At 45.2% G+C, this 25,392-nt stretch overlaps 1 protein-coding gene across 1 annotated transcript in view; it reads right to left on the bottom strand.

The window, feature by feature from the left end:
- Window positions 1-25,392, bottom strand: part of PAPPA (pappalysin 1) — a 186,277-nt gene that overhangs the window by 99,475 nt on the left and 61,410 nt on the right. The window contains exons 5-7 of the mRNA XM_074608689.1: window positions 24,364-24,556; window positions 17,333-17,454; window positions 11,020-11,527 (exon numbers count right to left, since the gene is read on the bottom strand). Coding sequence (XP_074464790.1) covers window positions 11,020-11,527; window positions 17,333-17,454; window positions 24,364-24,556 — 823 coding nt within the window. The remainder of the gene's footprint in view (window positions 1-11,019; window positions 11,528-17,332; window positions 17,455-24,363; window positions 24,557-25,392) is intronic.

Raw genomic sequence — 25,392 nt, 5'->3', positions numbered from 1 at the left:
TACGGTGGACTTCTGCTCCCAAATCCAGTTTAAACCTGAACTGGGTATTTCCAAAGAAGATTGACAGAGCAGCCAATGACCTAAACAGACCATCTCAGCTGGATACTTGGTGGGGAGCTGTTTGTACCATGAGGTGGCTCTGCTCTCTGAAGCCCTGAGTGTCACCATTCAAAGCAGTGGCACCAAGACAAAGCCCACACTCAACTTTTGGTTGTGACTGCATCAGGAAGGCATTTCTTCCAACATCTAAACCAACCACCTTACTCCCTCATGCAATACCATGGAGGTCCCATGCATTTGAGACCGCAGTCAAAGGTTGAGAGATCCAACCTATTAGGAAAAGGGGAATATCCTTTGCTCCATTAAATACTTCTATGAACCAAAGTCACCACCAACTCTCATAATCACCACAAAATCAAAACAGTCAATTAGTCTACAGCTCTGCGCTTGCTTATGCTGGTGCAAATCTCATGTAACTTTAGAAGCTTCAGCAAAACACTCCAGGTTTAAACCACTGCAACTCAGCTGCTTGTGTGCTCCCCTGAGTTGCAAACACGTGCCTTTGCTGCTCCGACCAGCTCCCTGCCCACACGAGATGTCCTGGCGCAGGACGACATGCCTGGCTGTAGCACCTCAGCTCTGAAACCCAGCGCCTGTTTAGGACCTTAAACACATTTGGTTTTGAACATTTGTTTTTTTCACAGACCGATTTCTTCTGTCCTTTGTGCAAGAACTGTAAGTTTTTTAAGTGGCAAACATATAGATATACATGCAACTGATTAACTCCAGCAGACTTTGATATAATCGTCCAAGTATTTGCCCTGGTACCAATTTAAAACACAGTAGCACGTTTGATAAAAAACAAAGTTTGCAGCCAAGGCCTTAAAGATATTTCTTGGTTTTTCTCAAAAGAAAAAAAAAATGTCAAGAGACAATTTTCTACTTTCATGTTTAAACAACAACAACAAAAAAAAAAAAAAAGAATTTTTAAGGTGGATGATATAAATGGAGGATCTAAATGCGGCTGGGTTACAAATCCTGTGATAACGTAAACCCTAGAGGCCCAGGGCCTCACACGGGTGTTTGTACTAGACAGGCAATTTCACGGCAGCGCACGGGTTAAGTGTCAGAGCACCTGGTTGCTATTAGAAGCAGGGAAGGAGGGGGAAATCTGTTGTGTTTGCTTCTCCAGCGCTGCCATCAGACCCGAAGCTGAGATGGGAGTGCTCCTCAACATGAAGCTCAGACGTAGCCACCTACTCCCGACCGGTGGAAGCCAGCACTTTTCTCTATCGGTTTCAAGGGAACGGTGCCAGCATCCACCCCCTGAGGACAGTGCCCCCGTGTACTGGCGCGGCAGACAGAAAATAGTAACATGATCAGCAGGCAGGTTAGGACAGGTTAATTGCTTTAAAGGACATCATCGTCATTGGCGAACCTTTGCCTGTTGCATCGTGCCTCTGGATAAGGATTGTCTGATTACTCACACCATTAACGACATCCCGGTTGTGCCGTGGCTTCTCCATGCAGGACCACTGGCGGCAGCATCCGCACGGACTCCAGCACTGGCTTGTACCCTGCACAGGGTCTGGGACCCCAGCAACCATCCCTCATCTTTCGCATGGCGATTATTCATCACTGGGGCTGGGAACGTTTTGGCTGCTACCCTCTTTGCCAGGCTCGCTGTCGCCGTGAGCAGAAGGCTCTTCCCAATTTAGGGTCACCAACTTGGCAGAATAGCGTTGTTGAGCTTCTCTGAATCCAGAGCTGACCTCTAGGATTTCCTTTCGACAGGCCTGAGCCAGAACTCCATTTTCAGAACTTAATACCCTCCCGTTTCCATGTAATCCCACCAAAATGGTAAACAGAGCCACAGGAGCAGCCGCTCGCAGCGCCTGATCCAAAGGCTCCTGAAGCCAGTGGAAGTTATTATGTTCATTTTCAGTAGGGCTTAGATTGGGCCCCAAGCGAACACAGATGTTTGCCATTTTCTCTGGTTTCACCTCTACCATCTCTCCTCACCAAAACTCCGCTTTGGAGGGCAAGGGCACGGGGGCTGTGGCACGGGAGGAGGGAGGGAGCCTATATGTACACATTGCGTACGCGGCAGAGAGATGTATGTGCTCTCCCGCACGCCGCACAGCAGAGCACAGCGAGATGGGTGAGGAGATGAGGTGACTATTCCAAAGGAACATTTTGTCATTTCCCTCCTTAGGGGCTCTGTGTTTTGCCTTAAGCCACTTCAGATTATGAGAAATCCTACTAGCTGGTCTCTAGTGGGATCTTTAATGGTTTAATAACTGAACATTACTGAACATATTTCCACTAGCCTCTTTCTAAAATCCCATCATGAGCTAATTTCCTCTATTGTCATTACATCTGCAACTGGTCTTACATTTTTAAAAAAAAATCTGTACCACTGTGAATAAATGATCTGGTTTACTGCACTCAGGGCCAGTATTTTCAGTAGCGGCTGATAATTTGGGGTGTCCAATTCCAGGCACCCTCTCTGGGGCACAATTTGCAGAGAAGAATGAGCTTTATTTCCACCTTCCCCCTCCTATCACAAAAAGCTCCAGGAAAATGCTGGAATTGGGGCATCAGCACAGAGATGCCCCATGTCACTGTACATTCAAGAAGATCCTGTCCAGAAAGACTAAGATCAAGACTGGATGAAGCAATCCCATGACGGGTGCCGTGCAATGCCACACCTAAAAAGCTTCCGTCTTGTCTGTTGCTGTATCCTACTAGGTCCTAAGGACAGCACAGGAATTTTAGTGTTACTGCGGCGTTATTTTCAAAGAGTTGCCTGTTTGAGTGTAGCTCCAAATTTAACAGAGGCTTGGAATTTATTTCCGAGGAAAGTATATTAAAATAAAATGCCCAGGAAATGATCAGGCCAAGAGTTCAGTAAAAGTAGCTGAAAAAAGCTGTACTGGCTGACGCTGCCGATAAAAAGGTAGGTAACACATTTCTGCTTCTTCTGCGGTATTTGAGGCTCACTCCAAGTTTTACAAGAGAGTTATTTTTAAATTGTTGCATAACACATGTCTGTCCAATATTTCTTTCCTCAATCAAGCAAAGAAAATGCATTTGTTATTCCTGGGAGATTTCTGGTGCTTCTTATCTTATTTAGAGCCCAAAATAAAGATGCACACAAGAAGGCAAACATCAGAGAGAAATTATTATCCATGAGATAATGCACAGCCTAATTTACCACATATCTGAGACTGTTTCACCTGCAATAAATTATTTTGCCCAGCAGGAAAAGTCCTGTTTGACCTTCATTTTTTTTTTTTTTTATCCTGCAGCTGAAAACTCTGCTACAACTTCTAGGTCGTGAGTTCAAATTCCACCCTGGCTGGGAGTGATTAAATATATCCATTTCTAATAGTATCTATTTGGTTAATAATAGGAGAGCAGTTAACGTTCACTTTTTCAGGGACACTTGCACATGGATAAGTTGTAGTCTGCGGCTCTGATCTCTCTACAGCCTCTACGCATTGCCCAGGAGGCACATTGGAGACGTGAATCCAGTGCAGCAGCAGTCCCCGGGGAGTCCCTGGCTGGGGCAGAGCTGGCAGAGCCCATCCCGAAGCAAAGTGTCATTCCCCAAATGGGCCAGTCCCTCTTCCCTGGCTCTTCCCGTGCTCTCGAGTCATTTCTTTAAGAGAGGGGATCATTCAGAGCAATCCCACCCTTCCAAAATAGACCAAGGCTGAAAAATTCCTCTGGGCTGCCCTGTCCCAGGATCACAAACCCATAAAAAGATAAACGCGCCCTTACTACCTTGTTCTTGCATCATGTGGGGCCGAGCCAGAACAGGAGCTACGGGTTTTGTCAAGTGCCAGCTATAGTTACAGCCTTACATAAGAAACCGCAACAGCGAAGAATCACAAATCTATCACTACAGCTGGCACCAAATGGCATCTTTGCACAGGCTTAGCAGAAAAGCTGCCTACTGAATGGGCACAGACCGTCAAATTGTTCTTTCTCTTCTCCAGGGCAGGGTGAAGGCAATTTGGCAGAGGGTGGTAAGGGAAAAAATTGCTCTATCTGTTCTGTGTGTGGGGTCAGGAAGCTGGTTTTATTCTCTCGCAAAGATAACCTGGCACCTTTAATGAAGGAAGCAAGAAAGAAGGAAAGCCATCAGAACGTGGCTTCCAGCTGTCAAGTCACATCAGCCAAGTGGAGATGTATAATCCCTGGGAGCAGCGGCACTGCTAGCCTCTAACATTTAATTGTGAGCTCTTTGAAAGAAGGCACCTGGCGTATTTCTTCTGTAAAACGCCCGGCACGCTACTGGCAGCTATAAATAATAACAACCGCTACCTTGGTATTTAGCAGCACAACATATGTGAAGGAAAAGAAGCAGTTTTCCTCCTGGCTTAGCGAGCTCTCGGTGTAGAGCAGGGGTACACGCTCCTACCTGGCACAAGGAGCAGAATCCACCATCCCTGCTGCCCCCCTGCCCAGTCCCAGCTCCCCGCTGCCATGCCAGCCAGAGGCGAGGCCACACTGTTCGGGAAAGGGAAGAACTTCCCCAGGGTGATGTTGGCGACGAAGATGCTGCTGGATGGAGAACTCTCCATCCCACCATCACCTCTGTTAGGGGCAGAGAAGCCTATGACCAGTTTCCCGCTCTTGGAAGGCAAGGTGTGGGACAGGCAATCGTCCCATATTTTTCTGTTCTTTCATCATGGGAAACTTCTAGGTTCATTAAGCAGAAAGAGGGCAATCAATACCGGCTGCGTGAGGAAGGAGCTGACGACACAGCCAAGGCCAGAGAGGGCCTCGGAGAGGCGTGAAGACGGAGGATGCTTGCTCGTGGATCACCAGCACCTCTGCTGAGCTCCAGGACTGCCACGCTGTCCTACACCAGCTGAAGATTAAACTTTGCCAAAACTAATCACAGGCAGCTCCGATACACTCAAAGCTCTTCACCGACACGCGGAGGCTTTCAGACAGTGCCAGCACGGCTGCTAATCCAGTTGGGAAACTAGGGCCAGGGAGGAACAACTGAAACATTTACTCCTTAATGCAAGGACTCTGGATGAAGAACCAGGCAAGAATTCGCAGTGCTAGTACTGCACCTGAAACTGGAAATTATAGGGGTAAGAGAAACCTGGTGGGACAGAAGGGTGTTTGCTTCTTGGGAAAGCTCAAAATAGCTTTGTCCATGCAGCACTGCAAACTAATGATAGGGAAGCTCTGAGGAATGAGCAAGAAAACATGAATAGGAGTAAATCTGTTCATGTTGAAGCTTGGTAAAAGTGTTTTTACTGGAGATGAGCTGTAAACTTTCATATGGATACAGATAGGGATCTCTAATATATTACTGGAGAGAAATAATATGGAGAATTATGTAATTATGGGAAATAAACCTCCTAGTTGCAGACTAGAGAACAAATGCTTTTAATAATGGCAGGTCTGTGGGAATTGCTAGGCGTGAGAGCAGGCATCAAGTACTTAGGGACTTGAGATGACAATATTTTGCATTTACTTCTAGTAGCTGTAATAGGTTGGATTGAAAGACAAATTTGAATGGAAATGGGATTTTGTCTTTCACGTTGGGATTAACTAACAAATATTTCCTGCAAAGAAAGATCTGAACCCAAAAGTCCAAGTATTCCCAGACAACACAGAATTGGTAAACAGGCTCAGTCAATGCAGAGAAAGATGGAGTTAATGTAGAAATGACTAATTTGCAGGACTGGATGTCTCAAAATGGCGCATATGTTGGTATAAGACAACATTATGCATGTAGAATCAAGAAATTCAGAATAAGCTGGGAGCTCTTCAGTGCAAGCGAGAGGGGAAGAAGCAGTTGGTTGTACTTATTCAATTGCCAGACAACTACGAACCATCAGTGGGATGTATCCACAAGAAAAGCATACAAGGTCCGTACCGCATCAAGGCAAGGCATTTCCAGGGTAGCTGGGGAAGTATTTGTGCACGAGGACATCTGGAATACCGTATACAGTTCTAAAGCCTGTTGGGAATCCAGATGTGTAGCATGCCGATATCACACGGACAACCTAGCAGCTCTTGCAGATAAATCTGGGCATGTAAAGTGCTTTCTTAACATTTCAGTCCTATCTTAGATACTCCCCAGTATTTCCTGGCATATCAAGAGAGGTTTGGCATGGTAACTGTGGAGGAGGGGTGAGCAGAAGATGGTGATAATACGGGCTTCAGCTTTTGGTGTTGGGAGAACATCCACCCAGCGATCTGTATCTTGCTTGGGTGGAAATATGGTGTTAATTATCTTCATGACAGATGGATCTGGCAATTCATTTCAGCTGCTTTAGATCATACATTCCTCTGGCTGGTAGACCTTCAGAAAATAGAGAAATAGATCTTCAAGATGAAGGAAGGAATGCCATAATAAGGACAGATGTTGCCATGAAATTTTAGTGGTGCATTCAGCGGGGACTTCAGTTTTCAAATCATCATTGTGATATTCCTATTTTTCCAGTCCTGTGTTCAGCTGGGCCTGGGTCATGTAAACGCGTGTCTTCCTATTGAGTTCAGGGGCTAAAAGGCACACCAACAATTGGCTGTAATGAATTATTGCTCATTACGAATAGCCACTGCCGATTCTCCAGCCTCTCTGCTTGTTTGTACTTGTAGGAATTTACCAACTCTTTCATATACATTCAGACTAAGAATCGTTTTCCATCTCCTTCAACTACTCATCATCTGGGGTTTCTGACAAGTCATTTATCATACGGCCTTCTGATTGGATACCAGGAACAAATGGCAAATGCATCAATAATGCCAATTTTGAAACAGTTGTTCTGGAAAAAGCACATGGAACGCTAAGGACCCATGAAGGGTGCCACAGCAGCCCTCCAATTACCTGCAAGCTTGGTGATGGTAATCCTTCAGTCATTCTGCAACCACCCCAAGAAGCCCTAGTGAGATCTGCCCTCCACCGACTTAGACGCGGAGTTAAAACACAGTAAATGACACAGAATTTACAAGCTTAGCACTGAATGGAACTCCTGATTCTAACAAAATATTTTAAAATATTGTACTTACTTAAACAACAACTGTACACATACGACGACCAGTCCTTTCCAACTATTATCAAGCAACATAAAGCTTTTAGCCATAGAACGTAGGTGTAAAACAGCCAAAACTGAGAAGAAAAACATATTCCCTATATGAAAAAATGCACTTTTCTCTCCCAGTCTCTTTTTCCTTTGTTTTTCAAGTACGACTGCAGTATCTCTAGGTGTCACTTAGGTACTAAAGCTCTAGTCAGTGTAAGAATGGCTCAGATGAACGTATCACAGGACAGCATCCTTGCTTCTCAGTGATGTACCATTCTGCAAAACCAAAACTTGTACCATGGCTTCATGCTGGGATTCCTCCTAAGGCTATTTCAGTCAATGCCTTTGTCTTGAAAAAGCCTACAGGTTAACACGACAAAGATGACCTGATCCATTGCCGTCACGACGTTTTGAGGTTTCCTACGAAGTCTGTGGCAGAAAAGTTGGGAAAATTTCCAATTCTAAGAAACTTTTCCAGTTACTCTGACAATTTGCCAAAACTAACCTTGGCGTCTCTCGGCTTAGATCTCGCCAGGACTGCCGGCTGCTCACTGCTCGCAAAGTCGGCTACTGAGAGTGCAATGGGGAACGCGGGCTGCTCACCCCAGACTGTCCCCGTGGGACTGACACCTAATTGTCCCCGTGACAGCCTCAGGAGAGCATCTCGTTGTGGGCACTCTCTTCTCACTGAGCTCATAAAAAATCAGTAGTTGCTACCAACAAATGCAAAGGCAATGGTTACTTTCCCACTGCGACGATGTGAGCGTAAAAGCATGATAGTAAGGGCAAAGTGAGGGCAAAACAAAACAATTACCACATCCACCATTGTGACTATTGCACACGTTTTTTCTAGAGAACAGCCAGAGTGGAACCCTCTACGTGAGAGCACAGTCCAAACTTTGGATTGAATTGTGAGCTGAGACTTTGAGATTTGCAGATGAGGCTCCTTGCTTATCGCTCGCTGCGGTGTGAAGACTCAGCAGTTCTGTGCTGCACCTGGCCTGACCTCTTTTCTCTCCCCACTGATTTATTTAGCTTTCTGCGCTCTTCCTAGGCTCTGACTCTCCTTTTGTACCACAGATACCAGCAATTCCGGCTGATCGTACTCAGTGGAATTGAGCGTATCTTGCCTGGTTCTGTAAGGTCCAAGGATAAGGTCCTGTCCCTTAGAGATGTTTGTTACCCTCAGCTTGAGCCAAGAGCTGAGATTAAAATTCAGCTGGAGAACAGAAGGTCCTGCGTTATTTTGCATTTCTTAATAAAAGGTTTCCACTGTTCTAGTTATTTACTCTCCTCCGTGGAGCACCCAGTGCTGACTAGGCAAGGGCTATCCATTAAAGGCTGTCTCTCCTCTCAGCTTAAAGAGAAGTTCCCTCTCTTTGATGGGAAGAAGGTAGGATAAATTAATTTTTCTTTCAGCATCACCACACCTGGGGAAAGGATCTTGCTCAGAGATAACAGTGCAAGCAAATATTTTCTTTGGGAGAAAAAGAGAAAGTGAGGATCAAGGTCAGAGGAGGCAAGAGTAAAGATATGCGACCGCCTTCAAAATAACCTTCCATAGAACATGTGGGGGTGTCGTTTTATTTAATATGGAAAACATGCAACAGCATAAAGGAGGGGTAACTGGCTCGGGGCTTACAGAGAGATAAAGGGGCTGCAAAGTCTGGTTGCACAGATATGCTGAATTCCAGCTGTACAGAAGGAGACAGGCAGATGAAAACGGGTCGAGAGAGACTGCATTTACCTCTACATATACACACATAGGCCCAGAGCCTCTGTCCCTGAAGCATCTCCCCTTGCCTCCTGCTTATGGAGGATAAGGACCGTAGCTACTCTTTGCAGAAGGTGCTAATGGAAAATTCATCTTGCTTTTGCCTCTACTACAACCCCACAACCCCACGCAGAGTTTCAACACGTTTGCTGCGTCTCGAGGTATGGCCCAGCCGCAGGCTGGACACAGAGCATCAGCCTACGAATGTGCATGACCCCCGTCACCAGGGGACACGGGTCAGCGTCGTGCGCATAGGCATATCAGGATAAAAAAAGCACCCCACTTTTCAAGATTTCAAGCACTTGCCGAAGTCTTGAATCAAAACCAACTACAAGTGCTTACCAATCTGCATCTTTGACTCCTCACCCAGTGACTAAAAACTTCTTTTTTAGTTTTCCAAGCATCTCATCGAAGCTCACCGGCAGGATTTTCCCTGGAGTCCCTGGAAAGACACAGGCGACGTGCGGCCAGCGAGACTAGAAGGCCGGGTGAGGTTGGCTGTGCCAGCCTCCAGGAGCATCCGTTACTGGCTACTGATCACAGGTAGAGCCCAGAAAGACTAACACAAATTTTATGTCTGATTTTTAGCTGGCTATGTAACTAGGTGAGGCACGCAGAGAGGTACAGTAATGTTACCCCGTGTGAGTTATTCAGCGACGCACAGGAAAATTCTCATTAATCCCTGGCTACTGATTCAATTATTAGAGCACCCTTTCGCTACAGCTGGCTATAAGCCAGAAGTCACCCACAAAATCGTAACAAAAGACGAGGGAACAGAACTCAGAATCCAAGTTATGTTTTGGGGCTTTTTTTTTTTTTTTCTTCACATTTTGTTATGAACTCAAAACTGGACCTGTTTCTGTGGGAACTTGTGCTAAGGTATGCAAATATTTCAAACCAAACCAGTCCCATTTTCCAATGAGAGTGGGCCAGGTTTCAGGCAAAGATGCTTTCGCAGCAAAACCATGGGAAAATTCACCGTTTTCCACGTTTCCAATATGCCAATATTCATCTCATGGTATGTGCCAGCAATTGTTGGAACAAGGCTACAACCCCAGAAAGCACTTAAGCACATGCTTAACTTTCAGCACATGAGTAACCTCAGTGATGTCCTGGGTTTTTGTTTTTACATTCACTATTGTTCGTTACCGTGAATTTTTAAATCCATAGGGACGTTTTGCATCTTCTCAGCTGTATAATTGGGCCATGAAAGGGATGGTAGCTCATGATTACTGAATTGTGAATTAATCATTTTTATTATATTTAAATATGCTTTAGAAGACCATAATGATGTATGCTTCCTTGATATTAGCTGTACTAATTAGATCATCTTTTCTAAATTAGAGTGCAGTTTTCTTAGCAGGTTTCCTTTTATCTGGTGTTCATTTTTCAAAAGAGCTTCATGTTGTTCCCACAGAAGAGTGAATCATTTCCAGGGAATCATCTTATGCAAAAGATGTTTTTCTTGCCGCTGTACAATGCCTACGGGTAGACCGTGGATCTCTTGAAATCGTTAAATATTTTGAAGTTGGACTTTCCTCAACAAACATGCGTCTCTTGACTCGACGTGCATAACTGCAGCTGGGAAAAAACTCAGTCCCTACACCAAAACCAGCACATTTGGCACGTTCGCTGTGTTAGAACAATGCCACTCCACCACAAGGTTTTTTAGTGACACATGAAAGCAGAAAATGAAAGCGGTTGAAACTCATTTATATACCTGAACATGCAAGTGTATTTTTTGCATCCTTTCTTTAGCAGTTAATTGGTGCTCCAGTACTGAAAGCCATCCTGTCTCCTCCATTGAAACGTTACTTTCAAAAGATTTCTAAGGAAATGATGACTATGTCACTCCAGAGGTTATCTTGAACATTTAACTTATCATAGCTCAGGTAGTTTGTAATATCCTTTCAGGTTAAGGAAAGCCGGAATTTCACGACTCTGCACGACTAGCCCAGAAATTTCTCAAAAATTATCTATGAAATTCTAGGCTATATCACCTGAGTGTGATGCTCCTGGTTCCAGAGACAAACTATGAGAATATCCTCTCCTGGTAATGCTTGGTGTGTCTATCTAGTTCAAAATCCTAAAAATCAATTGTGATGCTGGACATTAACAGGATGAGAAGAACAGGTTATTGTTTTTCTCTGAACAAGTCTATTCAGCTCTCTGGAAAGCAGTACTTACGTGTCTACGAATCTCCTGCTGAGGTTTGAGATGACAACTGGAGAGCCAGACTGGAAAGGAGGGTCCCGAACCACTTTGTACTGGATGGGTTTGCAGTCCGCGCAGAGCGTGCTGTGGGGGACGGAGCTCAGCATGGCAGCATCAATTTCCAGGTGCTCATCCAGAGTGTAGATCTGGATCCCATACACCTCCTCGCCCACTTGTCCCGCATCCAGCTTTATGGTCAATGGGATGTCACAGAAGACGTTCTGCGGACCGAGAGAAATGTTCTTCCCGCTGATGGTGAGCAACTTGATGTCATTCACCGCTCCGCTGGAGTCCCAGTCTGGGGAAACAAATGTCACCCAGACTGTGAGGGACTCTGGAGTCAGGGGATAACGGAACTCCAGCTGCAGGTAGCAGCCCTGAGGCTCGGGACAGGCCGGGGGCACTGTGTGTTGGTTGACTGCTGAGTTGGGACTCCATGTTCTGACACTGGATTTACAAGGTTGCTCAACATCAGGGTGCCCTGGAAAGAAAGAAGGAAACAATGACAGGGCACAAAAAAGTCAGAGAACATGGGTTATCATTGGCATCAGTCTTGAAAGACAAACTGGTGGCAGGAGAGCGCATCTGTCCAGGAAACTAATTATTTACTTGAGCAGAATGGCCAGCACAGAGAGGAGGAATGTTACTCCAACATCTCCTGGCTGCGTGAGAGATGCAAACCCAGTGTCAGTGTCCAGCTGGAGGGGACAGCACACACTGTGCCAGTGCGTCTGGTCCTGTATGTCCTATCTCTAGTGCCTTCCCCTGTGCCAAGCGATGGTATTTTCTACCCCCTCCACTTGGTACTTTACCTGATAAACGCTCACTTTGCCTTCAGTTCACCTTCGTGATCCTACTTATTTCCTTGCCTCTCAGTCTAATACTACCTTTTTCTCTTTAACAAAGACAAGAAAAGGGCTTTTGTTGATTCCAAGGAGCTGTTGCCCTGTGCTGTTGAGGGGCAACTCCTATACCATTTCCAGGCTAATCTAGCACGTTGTGTAAGACCCCTTTTTTCGGAGGCCCATGGAGCCCAGGTCTGAGCTGGCTCTTTGCACTCGTTGTGATGAAACAACAGGCACTTGTACTTTTACATTTCTCACCGTTGGCTATGTTTAACTACATGGGAGGTATTACTAAAAACTAATGAAAGCCACAATGCTTGCTGGGTTCCCAAATACTATGGTAACATTACAATTTGGCACGGAATCATGGACTGCAAGATCCAGAGAGGTCAGATGGGTGGAACAGTTGGTAACAGAATCCAGTGACAGCTATGAATTCCCTCTTCCTTCCCAAATAATGACACGAAAAGGGAGCAAGCAGGACAGAGGGAAGGCAAAGTACAAGAAAGAAGAAAGGGAAAAGTAAAGATAAAGAAAGGTAAGGAGAGGAGAGAAATGGAGAAGGCAAAGGAAAAAAAGAGAGAGCACAGCTGCTTGCAATCGAGGAAGAAAGTAAGATAAAGCACCGGGCAAACAGGAACAAACAGGACATCACTACTAATTTAAAGAGAAAAGGGCAATGTGTGAAGGTTATTCTTATTGTCTGTGATCCAATGAAGTGTTAGAAATGTGCCTCTTCTGTCAAGGATAAACAGCACGGGGAGTTCTCCTGTTCGTAGCAAATGAACCCAGATGCAGATTTCCCGGTGTCTCCCCACAATCCAACGCAATTGTCCTGCAGATGCACAACTTCCAACGCTTCTCCCTCACCCACACATGCCCCACAGCCCTCCTCTCCTCCTCGCATGCCACAGAGCAGCGGGAAAGCCACTAACCTCAGCATCTGGAGAGACCGCAGCAGCGATATAATTTGAAGAAAGCCAGAGTTCCATTTAACACGCTCAAGTTTTTCCCCCCTGGCAAGCTTGCAAGTACTGTCTATGATCATTTTGAGTAGCGAATACCCGCTTTGACTCACGTTATCTCACAACGTTCGCTGCCGTCCGCATGCGCTGGGCTGGGCCCTCTGATGACTTTCTCACAGAGTCACCGCAAGCTCCTGCCTGCAGCCCTAAGAAGGTGTTTTTTAACTCTAGTATCTCAGAGGGCTTGGGAAAGATTTGTGACTCTTATCACTGCCATCTCACAGATAGGAAAATGGAGTTGATTCATGGCTCACAGCCTAGCACGTGTTCAAAAGTGGTCTCCCCTTGGGTTCCGGCAAATTCATCTTTTCCAGTTCAAGGCCTCTGTAAGACTTAAATAGTGAATAAACCTACGTGTTTTGTTAGATCTGGGTGTGATCCCTGGAGCTACGTGAATTGAATTCAGCCTCCAGGGAGTTTAATGCAGATCATCACCCCAAAATGGGAGCTTGATTGTAGTCATCCATAGATTAAAAACCTCAATGAAGTTGACATATAGAGCCCCTTTCTTAAATATCATCAGACACTTAGACCTGGGTAAGAAACATTCATTTAATTGTAGAAGAGGATGGAAACCTTATTCCGTGTAACTCTAGATTTCTAGAGATGGGTAAATACTTCAAAAATTACAAATATTTGCATATAAAAAGTAATAGTGTAGTAGTCATTCTGCCCCTGTGCACCCGGTTCTGAAATCTTTAAGCTTATGAGATCATCAGCAAGATTGGTCACAGAGCAGCACCTCATACATCATCATGCCTTGCCTAACAAAATGTGAATGTGAGCTTTGTGAGGCGAAGTCAAATCCCATCTCCTGGTTAGAGAGCAAGGATGGTAGGCTGTGAGGGAGGCCACCCCAAAAACATCAGCCACAGCCACCGCCTGGCGGGTCATGCAGTTAAGTGAAGTGGTGGCAATGAACACCCCTCCGTTGCCCCCGCACATGGACAGGGACTTGACACACTTGTCTGGGGAGCCAGCTGGGATCAGCAGCCACACGGGATGCAGACACTGTCACAACTAAAACTCACCTGCCACATTTCTTACATGTTCAAGACAAAGGGATCATCCATAGAATCACAGAATTGTCCATGTTGGAAGGGACCTTTCAGATCACCCAGTCCAACCATCAACCTAACTCTGACAAAACCCGTCACTAACCCATATCTCTGAGCTCTGTGTCTGCCCGTCTGTTAAACACCTCCAGGGACGGTGCCTCAACCCCTTCCCTGGGCAGCCTGTTCCAGTGCTTAATAACCCTTTCAGTGTAAAAATTTTTCCTAATATCCAGTCTAAACCTCCCCTGGCACAACTTGAGGCCGTTTCCTCTTGTCCTGTCGCTGTTCCTTCGGAGAAGAGACCGCCCCCCGCCCCCCTACAACCTCCTTTCAGTGGGACTCTAATGTCTAAGTGAGACAACTCCACTTGCAAATACAGAATTAATCGCTCTGGAGTGAAATATTGGCCACTGGGAAAGGCAGGGCACTAAGGCAGTAAGATTTTTTACTATATTCTCACGCTTCTTTTAGCCTATAGTGAGCCAGGCAGTAGGAACTGCCTGATAAATGCATATATTGCACAGAAAGCAAAGGTACGTACTTGGGTTTGAGCCAAAATCACCTTTAATATATAAAAGCCCCCTTTGGCTGAGTTGCGGAGGTGCTGTAAGGTTTGTTTATCTAGCTGGGGTTGCTGGTGAGAATCCAGGCAGGTTAAAGCTGTTTTGCTCTGTGGTGAAGGTAAAGGGTAAATCAGAACTGCCCGAGATCTAGTGCCTTCCCCCAGCTGCTGCCGAGGAGCAAACGCCACTCATGCGAAAGGCACAACTGGCTGAGAAAGAATCACAAAATACGTCAGCCGGGGGGTTGGACCCCACCACGCTGGGCACAAGCAGGGCACTAGGAAGGACACCGGCCCCATGGCAGAGTTTCGCAATGGGCACGGCTCACACATAACCCAGACCACAGCCAGGGTCAACTACCTGGGGTAACCGTGTAGCGTGACAACGCTACAGGACCTCAGGAAAATGAAATCAGACCAACCAGAGACACGTGAGAAATGTGGTTTTCTGGTAAGAAGCTGGATGAGTACTACGAAACATTTTCCATGAGTGTCGTCTCAAATTTTAAAATGAGTTCATTTTGGCCATGCTTATGCCTCTTTTGTATTCACTTTCCATGAACACTCAAGCACTGGAGATTTACACACATGAACGCCTGCAGAAAGTGAATTTAAAGCTTGCATGCTTGAGTACTCACAGATAGACAATTAAAGACGCCAGACAATGATCTAACTGTGCTATTTGTAACTCAGACCAAGTGCAAGCAGTCAAAGATCCTGAACGTCAGGGAGTGTGGTGGCGATGACAGAAAATTACAGAGCAACAAAATACCATACACTTGGTGTATTTTCTGCCCTAAAGTGGAGACAACTTATTAACGTAGTAAGAGGATAGGATTCCCAAATTTTCTTTCCAGAGCCACGGCACAACAGCAACTGAATGAGGTAGATAAGGATCAGACTGCACCCTTCATAGTTAAGAACATGCAGGCACACACTGTAAGAAGAGGAAATTAAATGCAAAATGCAGCTGAGTAATAAATCTTAGAGCAACTTAGTTTCTCTAGGAATGACGCCGCTGGCAAGACGTGTGAGATCTAGAAGTTTTCAAATCAGAGCTCGTTGGAGAAATTTTGATGGAACTGCATATCTCAATGGAATATGCAGTTCTTTCAAAATCAAAACACTTTGCAAAATTGGTTTTATTTGTCCAAAATTTTATTCTGGAAGACAAAATGGGAAGAAAGTTCTAACAATATTGGAACATTGTGTTTTGACATTTTTGGAAGAAACCATTTCACTTTTGCTCTTTGAAACACTTTTCATTTTGATATTAAAAGTTGCCTGTGCCCTAGATTATATAGTAAAAGGGGATATTTTCAAATGTCATCATTTAACTGAAGTTCACGAAAGAGGAATTATATGAGCTAAACAAAACATTTTGGCCAGCCTCAAACACTTCTTGTTTTTAATTTTCCTTCATGGAGAATTTCAAAAGTTTCAGGTTTTGTTCCAAACGAAACCAGGTTTCAAAGTCTTGTAATCCTTGGCTAAGGGGAAATTCCACCTTCTACCCTGCACCACTACTGCGAGTGATCCAGACTTCCGTAATCCTGTTTACTTGATAATCCAGTCACACTCGTAGCCGGAGAGCTGCTTCCCAGGATGGAGCTCTTCAACACCATCCACCCAAGGGGCGGGCGCGCTCTGCCCTGTGCCTGGCAGCCTTGGCCCTTGGATGTCCCCACTGGGGGGGTGCGTTGGAGTGAACCGCAACCTCTGTTGGGCCCCCACCCTGGGAGACGAGTGCGTGGGGCAGAGGACGCTTGCCCACACATCTTGTCCCATCACGCGGCGGGGACTCAGCGTGCTGCACTGAAGGACTAGGGAGGGCTCCTGGGAGCAGGCACTGCATGTATCACCATATCAGCTTACAAATAATCTTCCTTGTAGAATAACTCCCACGTACTGTAGCCGCAGGACAGAGAAGCCCTTAATGTCAGGACATATCTGTATATGAGTTTGCAAAATCCAGAGATTGGCCCACCTGTATGTTCACGGCGAAGTCTAAGCCCAGAGTGTGCTGCTCCCAAAGGAACACCTCGTGACGGACAGACTAAAATAACACTCTGCTCTTTCCAAACCGTAATTTGTGATTACTGACCTCTGCCTGGCACAACCTTAAATATGCTCTACCACATCCACCTACTTAGGTAACGGAAGGTGCATATGGAGGAGAGTTAATGATGGAGATCTAATGGCACTGTACGACCAGCTCTGCAGACCACGCTCCCTCCAACGTGCTCTAGAGCGGAGCAGCAAGCACGACTTGCAAAACACCCTGAACTAGACTGGGCTTGACGTAGTCACCTGCGTTCATGCTGCAGAGCACCTGCCCAAAGGGCAATCTCCTTCCCGCCTGGCTGCCGGCACAGCCCGTTACTATTCAATGAAAGCGAAGGCAGCAGAAATCAGGCCCAAATAAATGACATGTAATTCTTCAACTTTCGGAGTTGGAGTAGAAGGAGTAAACAGCTCCCCTGAGGAGTTCATCTGGCAGATGTGAATGGTTAGCATTTCTTGGCACTCTGCTGCTTTCTGAAATTCAGGTTCAGCTCCCGGAATTCATTTAATTCATGGGCAGAGTCAGGACACGGGGGCCAAAACGCAGGTATTTCAGCCAGTGGCACTACTTCAGGGCACAGTGTATTCATCTGTCCTCTAGTTTTGTTCATGCTATGTACAGGTATGATCAGTCACTCTCAGATTTTCCCTCTGCCTTTGTGGCTCTCCTTTTTGCTCTGGCCCGCCTCCCCCCCACCCCACCACCTCGTTGTCCCCAGCCCTGTGACTCACCTTCTGCTTCCCGGGGGCTCCAGTGCCCCGAGGGATCGCAGGGCATCGGGGACGAGGCGCTGAAGGCATATTGCACCAGGACTCTTCCTTCCGCACACAGATCACATGCTGATCCCACTTCTCTAGGAGGCCAGGAAAACAGGAAAACACACCAACTTAGTAACAGCTGAATGAGCTGCTTATTCAACTATATTAAAAGCAATAAGACTTAGAATTCAGTTCCACTTAACCCTCTTCTCACAGCACTGACAAGAGTGTTTTCTGATGCGGACCTTCTGCAGGTTTGGGCTAACGGGCTGCACAGGCAGCATCTGTGAGTCCTCCACCCAGCACAAAACGACAGCAACCTGTGAAACCATGCTCAGCTATTTAACTTCCACCTCTCCTCCCCAGCACTACAACTGGATCAAACCCTAACAAAAGAAAATACGTGTTGCTTAGTGGTTAGAGCAGAGAAACTGGCCTCAGGAGATTTCAGATCTATTTCTTCTCCCACCGTGGATTTATTGCTTGAACTTGTAGTATCTCAAGGATCATGAAGGCCTTGGGCTTGCTTACTGGTGATTAGGGCAGAAGGTAAAGTCCCTGGCTCTGAGAACATCAGACAGAGCTGCTGTGTGAAAAATACCTTTGCTAAGTAGGCAAGGACTGGCTTTTGGAGGTGTATCACAGCCCAGATCGTTAAAGGCCTGGAAAAGGGGTGGGTTATGAACACACAGAAAAGAACACACCCTGGATCCTTTTCGCAGGGGAAACTGGATTTGATACCTGACAGCTTGGGCACCAGCTGATGGCTCTTTCTGAACTGGAGCATCTTATGGCTCCATGCCATCAGATGGCATAACATGGCATTAAGCAAGGCACTTCACTGCCCAACGCCAACATTACTTCACCTACACAACACATCTAATACCAGCAGCTGTCAATAAAGCACTATCATCAGAAGTGGTTGAACAGGAAAACCCAGTTAAACACTGATTTGCAAATAGTTTTGCTAAGACATTCACAAGATCAGGGTTTAAGCTGATGTAGACTGGAGTAACTCTAATAACTTCCATACCAGTACGCTGATTTATATCAGCTGAGGATGCAACTCACACAGTTCAGCCCTACGTTCCTTGGGGTCACAAAATTTGGAACTGTGTATGACCCAGAATGTGTGGTTATTCATCTCAGTAAGCTGCTTATTTTCCAGAATTCATTGTTCTGTTCAAGTGGGCACTCAGCCCCCTTGAAAGGAAAAAATTAATTATCTTCTTATAGATGAAATGCACCTAGGAAAGGACAGAAGTTTTAGGCAAACAATTTGCGTGTAACACATAGTGTACTCTCTAAGCTACCCCAGTAAGTATGGATTAAGTCATCAATTATTATAATCAGCTATGCAAATTTTAACCATCTCCCCTTATTTATTCCAGCACTGCTTGGTGAAGGGCATTCTGATCCTTAGGCAGAAGTTATTTTGGATCCTCAGCGAGGACACCGGGCTGTAAATTGACCCTCGCAGCCCTCTCAGGCTCTACAATCTCGTTTCCCTTTGGTGTTGGGGACAACACACGCTCAGCTGCTCCGCAGCTTAGCATCTCCGATTTGTTGACAGGGATCTATTTGAAAGTCAACTTTCTCTCGGCTTAATTAGGCGGAAGCAGGGATTGTCAACAGGGGGGACTTGGAATGAAATCAGTGGTAAAACTTGTATCCATTTCACTGTGGCCCACAGCCACCCCTACACAAAGAGATGGGGAATGATTGAACTCGCAGACAATGCAGAAAGAGATGCACCTGCTGAAAACATCTGAAGAATAAAACGTGGCAATGGAGTAGAACAGAGAGCAGGGAGGCAAAGGTGCCGTCCTCTTGCATGATCTGTAACCCTGGTAATGAAAAAATTTGGGCATGTTGCAAATAACTTCTCTGTCTCATTTCGCCCACCTGCACCTTTGGCATGATGCTGCCTCGCTACTGCATTTCTCAGCTGTCTTTTTAGCAGTGGTTTAAGCGTCTGTCTCAGCTTGCCTAAATAACAGATGCAAACAAATTCAAGAATCCAGAATAAAAGGTACTGAGAAATCAAAATGCAGAGTTATTACTGTGCAGTTGTTTTTCAGACACATGCACCAACAGTCAGGAGAGAAGTCCCTGCAATAATCATCTTTCAGTTCCTCTACAGAGACTCCGGCATTAGTGCTTGGTCCTGGATGAGGACAGGGCTTTGAAAGCCAAGTTTCCACAATTAGGACTGCTTTTTACTCAAATTAGCAGCTATACAATTTCATCACAGGCTGCCATGGTGGAAAAAACTGTAGGCTTATGGACAAACATTTCCTTTTACCAGCAAGGACTTGGAGGTAAGAGAAATCACAAGGAGCATCATGTGGGAACGGCTATGTATGAGCAAACTTTCTCTTTTTACTTTTCCAATTTGGGAGCCAAACTCAACCCTGATGTAACTCCCCTGGCTGAAAGGAGTTACACAGGGGATGACTCCTGGGTTACAGTTTTTGGTCTGCAGACTCTTGCACACAAATCCTACGAACAGCCATGAATGTCAGAACTAATTATGGAATCGCATTTACAGGCTTATGAAAATCTAAGCCAGATCCTTACACCTTATGCAGCCACTGACATCAAGACAAAATGAGCGTAAATTGGTTCAAAACACTATTAATTAGGAACGATAGCGTATCTGACACCTTATACACTGGTGCACATGACTCCCCAAAGTGCAGGGTAATGGAAAATCCGGACTTCTCTGTTTTCTAATAAGCCAAGTACTGGGGAAATTCCAGCTGATGAAGTTCAGAGCGCAGGAGGAATTCATTCCTACAGCATGATATTTCAGAAGTGGATTCAAAATCTAAAGACTACTAGTGAAAAAGAGACAATTCTCTTCGGGGCCAGCACCAGTTCCGTGGGCAACTCAAAACCAGTAAAAATCTGTCATTCCTTTCAGTAAAGAGTGTTTCAGTTTTGAGGCTGAATTGTATGTCCTTACTTGAAATTCAGAATTGGTGCTCTCCCTTCCCAGGCACTGAAACTTTCCAGCAAGGTTTAAGTGAGCGATTATCAAGCCCAGCCATCTAGATGTGGGACACCATACTGACCAAAATATTTGCTTGCTATGAACGAGATAGCATCAGACTCATGGAAATGAATGCAGTCACCTCAATGAAAACTTGGAAGAGCAGATGCATTCAAAGTTTTCTGTCCAAGCAGAATTTGCTGCGGAGCCCTATTACAATAACTGTTTACATCCTGCCTACGCATATCAAATAGGAGGCGCGTGAATGGATGCTTAGCGACAGCAGATGAACGCATCTAATAGATGCAGCCAGGAAATGAATAGAGTTTTCTTTTTCTCACTTGTTTTCACTTGTTTTGTTGGCTCTATTATTATTTTATTATTACATATTATTATACGCGCATGTGACATTTTTCATGCTTTTTTTTTTTTTAATGGGAGGATGGAGAATGGGAATTATTCCACTCCCGTGTGCAGTAGCTACAAGAAGAAATGGTGGTTCTTGCTACGTTTGATTATTAGAGATGTTTAGAAGCTCAAAGAGCTGCTGGAGTTTAGCGTCAAACACATGTTGGCAAATTTATGTGCAGGTAAATGACTCTGTAGGGCAATGTAGCAGCCATCAATTAAAACACACTAAAGAGGTAGGAAGGGTCTGTCAGGAAGAAGATTTTACTTCTGAGCACAGCTCCTGTAGCTACTCTTGCCGGGGTGTGAGGACACAGGATAGCCAACCCCAAATTTACAAGAACAATGAGTTAGCATTACTCTCTGTCCCCTAATCCACATAATTAATCATGACATTCCTAGAACTGAGGCCCTGAAAGAAAAGCAGCTAACACCATGGCACCCGTGACAACGTTGCACCTGAGCAGGGAAAAGGCACGTGGTCCTTACTTCCATGCTTTATCTCCCTTCAACCGCAGACCCGTCAGGACCTCACCCGCAGAGGCAGCCAGTTCAGAGTTACATTTTTAAACACAAGGCTAAATTTTCCCTTCCTGATTTTCACTAAGCAGAGGTCACTGCCTATGCATGGCCCTAGAGAATAAAAGGGACAGGAAAGGAAGTTGTGTTACACTGAGTGTGCCTACGGTGGTGCTGGATCAGGAGCGAGCTTTCGAGGTGAAACTCTTCACCTTCCCCACTTAGAGCACTCGGAGCAGTGCAGGAGCATGGAAGCTGGACCCTGTTTTGCCTGAAACCAGAGTGGAGACGTGTCCAGGACCACACCTGATGCGCTCCAACTGCTGATGCCATGAGGCCAGGCTAGAGCTAGGCTGAAACAACCCCCCCCAAGACCCCTACAGTGTTGACGTCAGGTCTTCATTAACAACTGTTTTGCGCTAGAGATCTACTTATATTGGGCCACAATACTTGCTAATGTAGCCAGCGCTATTCATCCTTTTAAGGCCCTTTTACACTGTCAAAACAGCATGGAAGGGGCCTCTGTGCATTAGAAACCAGGCCCAAGGCACTCAGCAGTTGAGTATCAGTCTTCTGTTTTTTACATGAATAGTCCCATTGAAGTGAATGAGTTTATTCATTCAAGTGAGGCAAGTAAAATTTGGGCCATGGTGTGCACTTTGTGTAAAAATATCTGCAAAGATTTACAGTATTCCCACACACAGATAAGATTATCCTTGGCCAATTTTACCTCCTACTTGTCTTGCACAGTGACCCAATTTTACAAATGGATACAGGCACGTATCTCTAACCGAGCAGCGCTGGACACAGCGGGGCTGGAACTTCAGCACGCGAGCTTATCCAGTGTTAGTCACTATAATACTGCCATCGTGGCTTGTTTTGATTAATATATCAGAAATGTGGGCATGATTTAGACAGGATATATTTCAGTGACATGTTTAAATGGTCACAGCAACATTTCTGTATCTGTTAGCACGGGCAATCTCATTTTAACAAGGAATTGGGCTCAAAGTATTTGAGGCTGTCTCTTTAAATCTCCTCAGTAATACCGAGCACACAGACTTGAAAACCCAAAGGACTTTTTTTTTTCTAGAAAACCACTATTTATTTAACATATAACTCTGTTATGAAATTTTAGATTTAGCAGGCTATCCACTGTATGTTATTTAAGAAGTAACTAACTAGGGTTTATTAAGAACATATTGATTGAGTTATAAGAAATATGTAATAAAGACATATTTGGTTACGTAACAATTAACTCTGCATCAATGTGTTTTAAGAGGCAGATGGTATTTATTTAACACGTACTGAGTATCTTCTGAAATCTAAATTAAATTGGAGAAATTTAATTTACCTAAAAATGATCATGGGCTAAAAAATTCTGAATTAATTTTCAGAACTTCACATAAGTCCTTTTCACATGTAGGGAATAAAAGGGTTCAGTTGCAAAACTGCAATTAAGGCAAACACTGCTCAGAGCACACGACCTCTCTTTATCAACTCCTAATATGATTTGATTACCCTGCCTGTATTAATCTGCAATAAAGGTGGAAAATCTCATCTGAGCAGAAAATAACAGCTATCTGCCTACTCGGATAAAGTGCAAGCTGGCCACTGAAATGGCCATGGTGTCCTAGCAGCGCTGGAAGGAGCTTCATCCCTGATGGAGGCAGTGGTTTTCAAGGTGCTCTCACTGAACAAAGCAGCAGTTGCTGAGACAGCTCTTTGAGCGCTAATATGCTTGTAAATTCGCCCTCCTGTGATATGTACCACTACCGTCCTGAAGGACACTCGAAGTTTGTTCTCTATAAAATAACAAAGCAAAAGGGGGAGAAGAAATGCAAACAGGGAAGGAGAGGTAACGGTAATGCGAGAAGGTCAATCACTTGGGAAGTTCTCTGCTAGGACTCCCATAGCTCCTGCGGCTCATCCAAATACTCTTACGCTGCATAAGAGCAGAAGAACTACCCAGTTGCCCAGGTCATCCTAGGGTAGAGTTGCTCCAGCTAGCAACTGCAAAGTGGTGCAACTCATGTCCAGAGCCCTGCGTTCATTTAATTTTTATTGATAGCAGGCAGCTGCATGCCTGTGGACACAAACACGCATCCTCTGACCGACATGCTCTGCTCAGGGTGCAGCAAGATGCCACTTGCTGAAACTCAGAGTTTCAGGTCTTTGACTCTGCCTTGCTCCGCTCCCATCTCAGACCTGCAGCTCGGGGACGGAGGCAGCATTGGTCCCTGTCCCCAGCCCTGCCACCTCCTTGCCCCGCGAGACTCCACCGCCCGTCAGCTCTGTGTTGTCGCTGCGGGACTAGAAACAAGATTCATCTTGTCATAGAACCATAGAATCACCCAGGTTGGAAAGGACCTTTCAGATCACCCAGCCCAACCATCAACCTAACTCTGACAAAAACTGTCACTAACCCATATCTCTGAGCTCTGTGTCTGCCCGTCTGTTAAACACCTCCAGGGACGGTGCCTCAACCCCTTCCCTGGGCAGCCTGTTCCAATGCTTTAATAACCCTTTCAGTGTAAAATTTTTTCCTAATATCCAGTCTAAACCTCCCCTGGCACAACTTGAGCCTGTCTCCTTTTGTCCTATTGCCTGTTACTTGGGAAATTTTTCTGGTGAGGTGGTTCCACATTCCACATCCCGTCACACACATAAGGCATGGATTGGGAGGGTGAGAAAAATGAGAAGGAACTTTGTCCTTGCAAAAGAAACACGCAAGAGGAGGAGGGGGAACAGGCAGGCAGAGGTGAAGCTCACAGGTATTTGTGAGAAGCAATAACAGCAGAAATCACAGGGCTGATTGAAAATTCCTCCCATAACATATGGAAAAAGATTTGCCCTTTACATGGCAAATCAATGGCCTTCAACCAAGTGCTACAGTGAGAAAGGAAGAGCAGAAAACAGATCAATAACCTCCTCAGTATGAACCAATTTAGGAAAGAGCCTTAACCCAGACTGTGCACAGCACATGATAAATCTGTGCTCCTGGAGCGGAGCCCCACGTCATTCCCCGATTTCTCCCCTTTCATTCAATCCAGTGCAAGAGTACAGAGCAGCGCGTGATCACCTTTCAAAGAAGTGGCCATCAATGGGCGGAAACCACTCCAGGGTGACGGAGGTGGAGGTCCGAGCCACAATCTGGGGGGCAATTGCGACGGGAGCCGGTTTCTTGACAGGTTGCCAGCTCTGATAGACCAGGTCCAAGTAGCAGTGCATCCTGGCCACTTGGTTGGGCGTGAAGGAGTCGGTGCAGTCATCGTCTGAAATTAAAACAAAAGCCACATCAGCCACACAGGAGATAAGGTGGGAGCAAGAGAGAGAATTACGAGCTGGTGAATGGCAGGTTCTTGCAAGGGCCGGGATGGGTTCTCGCAGCACTCCAAAGTTAATGGTCTGTGAACAAATTAGCGCAGTCATCACTTGTGGAGGCAGGTGGAAGGAAAGAAAAGTTAAAAAGGAAAATATATGTCAATAACATTCTCTCCCTCTGGCCCGGGATACGTACGAAGCACCTAGAGGTCATCTCCAGATGAGACAGAGACACGTGGAGGTGAAGAAACAGAAAGCCTCAGTGCAGCACCTTCTGGTCAGAATCGGGGCTACCAGTGGACGTCTGGGCCTAAAAGAATTTCATGTCTAAAAGAATATCTCTGGGACAGGATAAAAGGGCAAAGGATGGCTAGTGTTAGGATAAAGCATTGACTGAAATTCATGCAAACTGTGTGCAATAGACTTCGACAGATTTCTAAATTAAAAGAATAAGGAATTTTAAAAATATGCAATTTTTCTAAAGTTTTTAAATTTTCTAATGAAGAAATCAAAATGTTCTGAAACATCAATTTAAAAAAAGCATTACAAATACTGATTAAAAATGTAAATTTTTGGTGCAGTAAAATAACTTTATTTCTATTAAAAATCTCCCCCATTACCATTTTAATTCTAAACCCTTTCTGAACTTTTCATAAACATTTTTGGTATTTCAGATTTCTTTTTCATTCAAAATGGAGAAGCGATTTTGCTGGATAACTTCCCATAAATATCCTTTTCTCATTCCATCTGTTTTCCACAAACATGATTTGGCAACAAGAACACATCT

This window comes from Larus michahellis, chromosome 15 (genome assembly GCF_964199755.1).
Source record: "Larus michahellis chromosome 15, bLarMic1.1, whole genome shotgun sequence".
NCBI lineage: Eukaryota > Metazoa > Chordata > Aves > Charadriiformes > Laridae > Larus > Larus michahellis.
The sequence above is the reverse complement of the archived record's forward strand: the minus strand, read 5'-3'. Positions and strand labels throughout refer to the sequence as shown.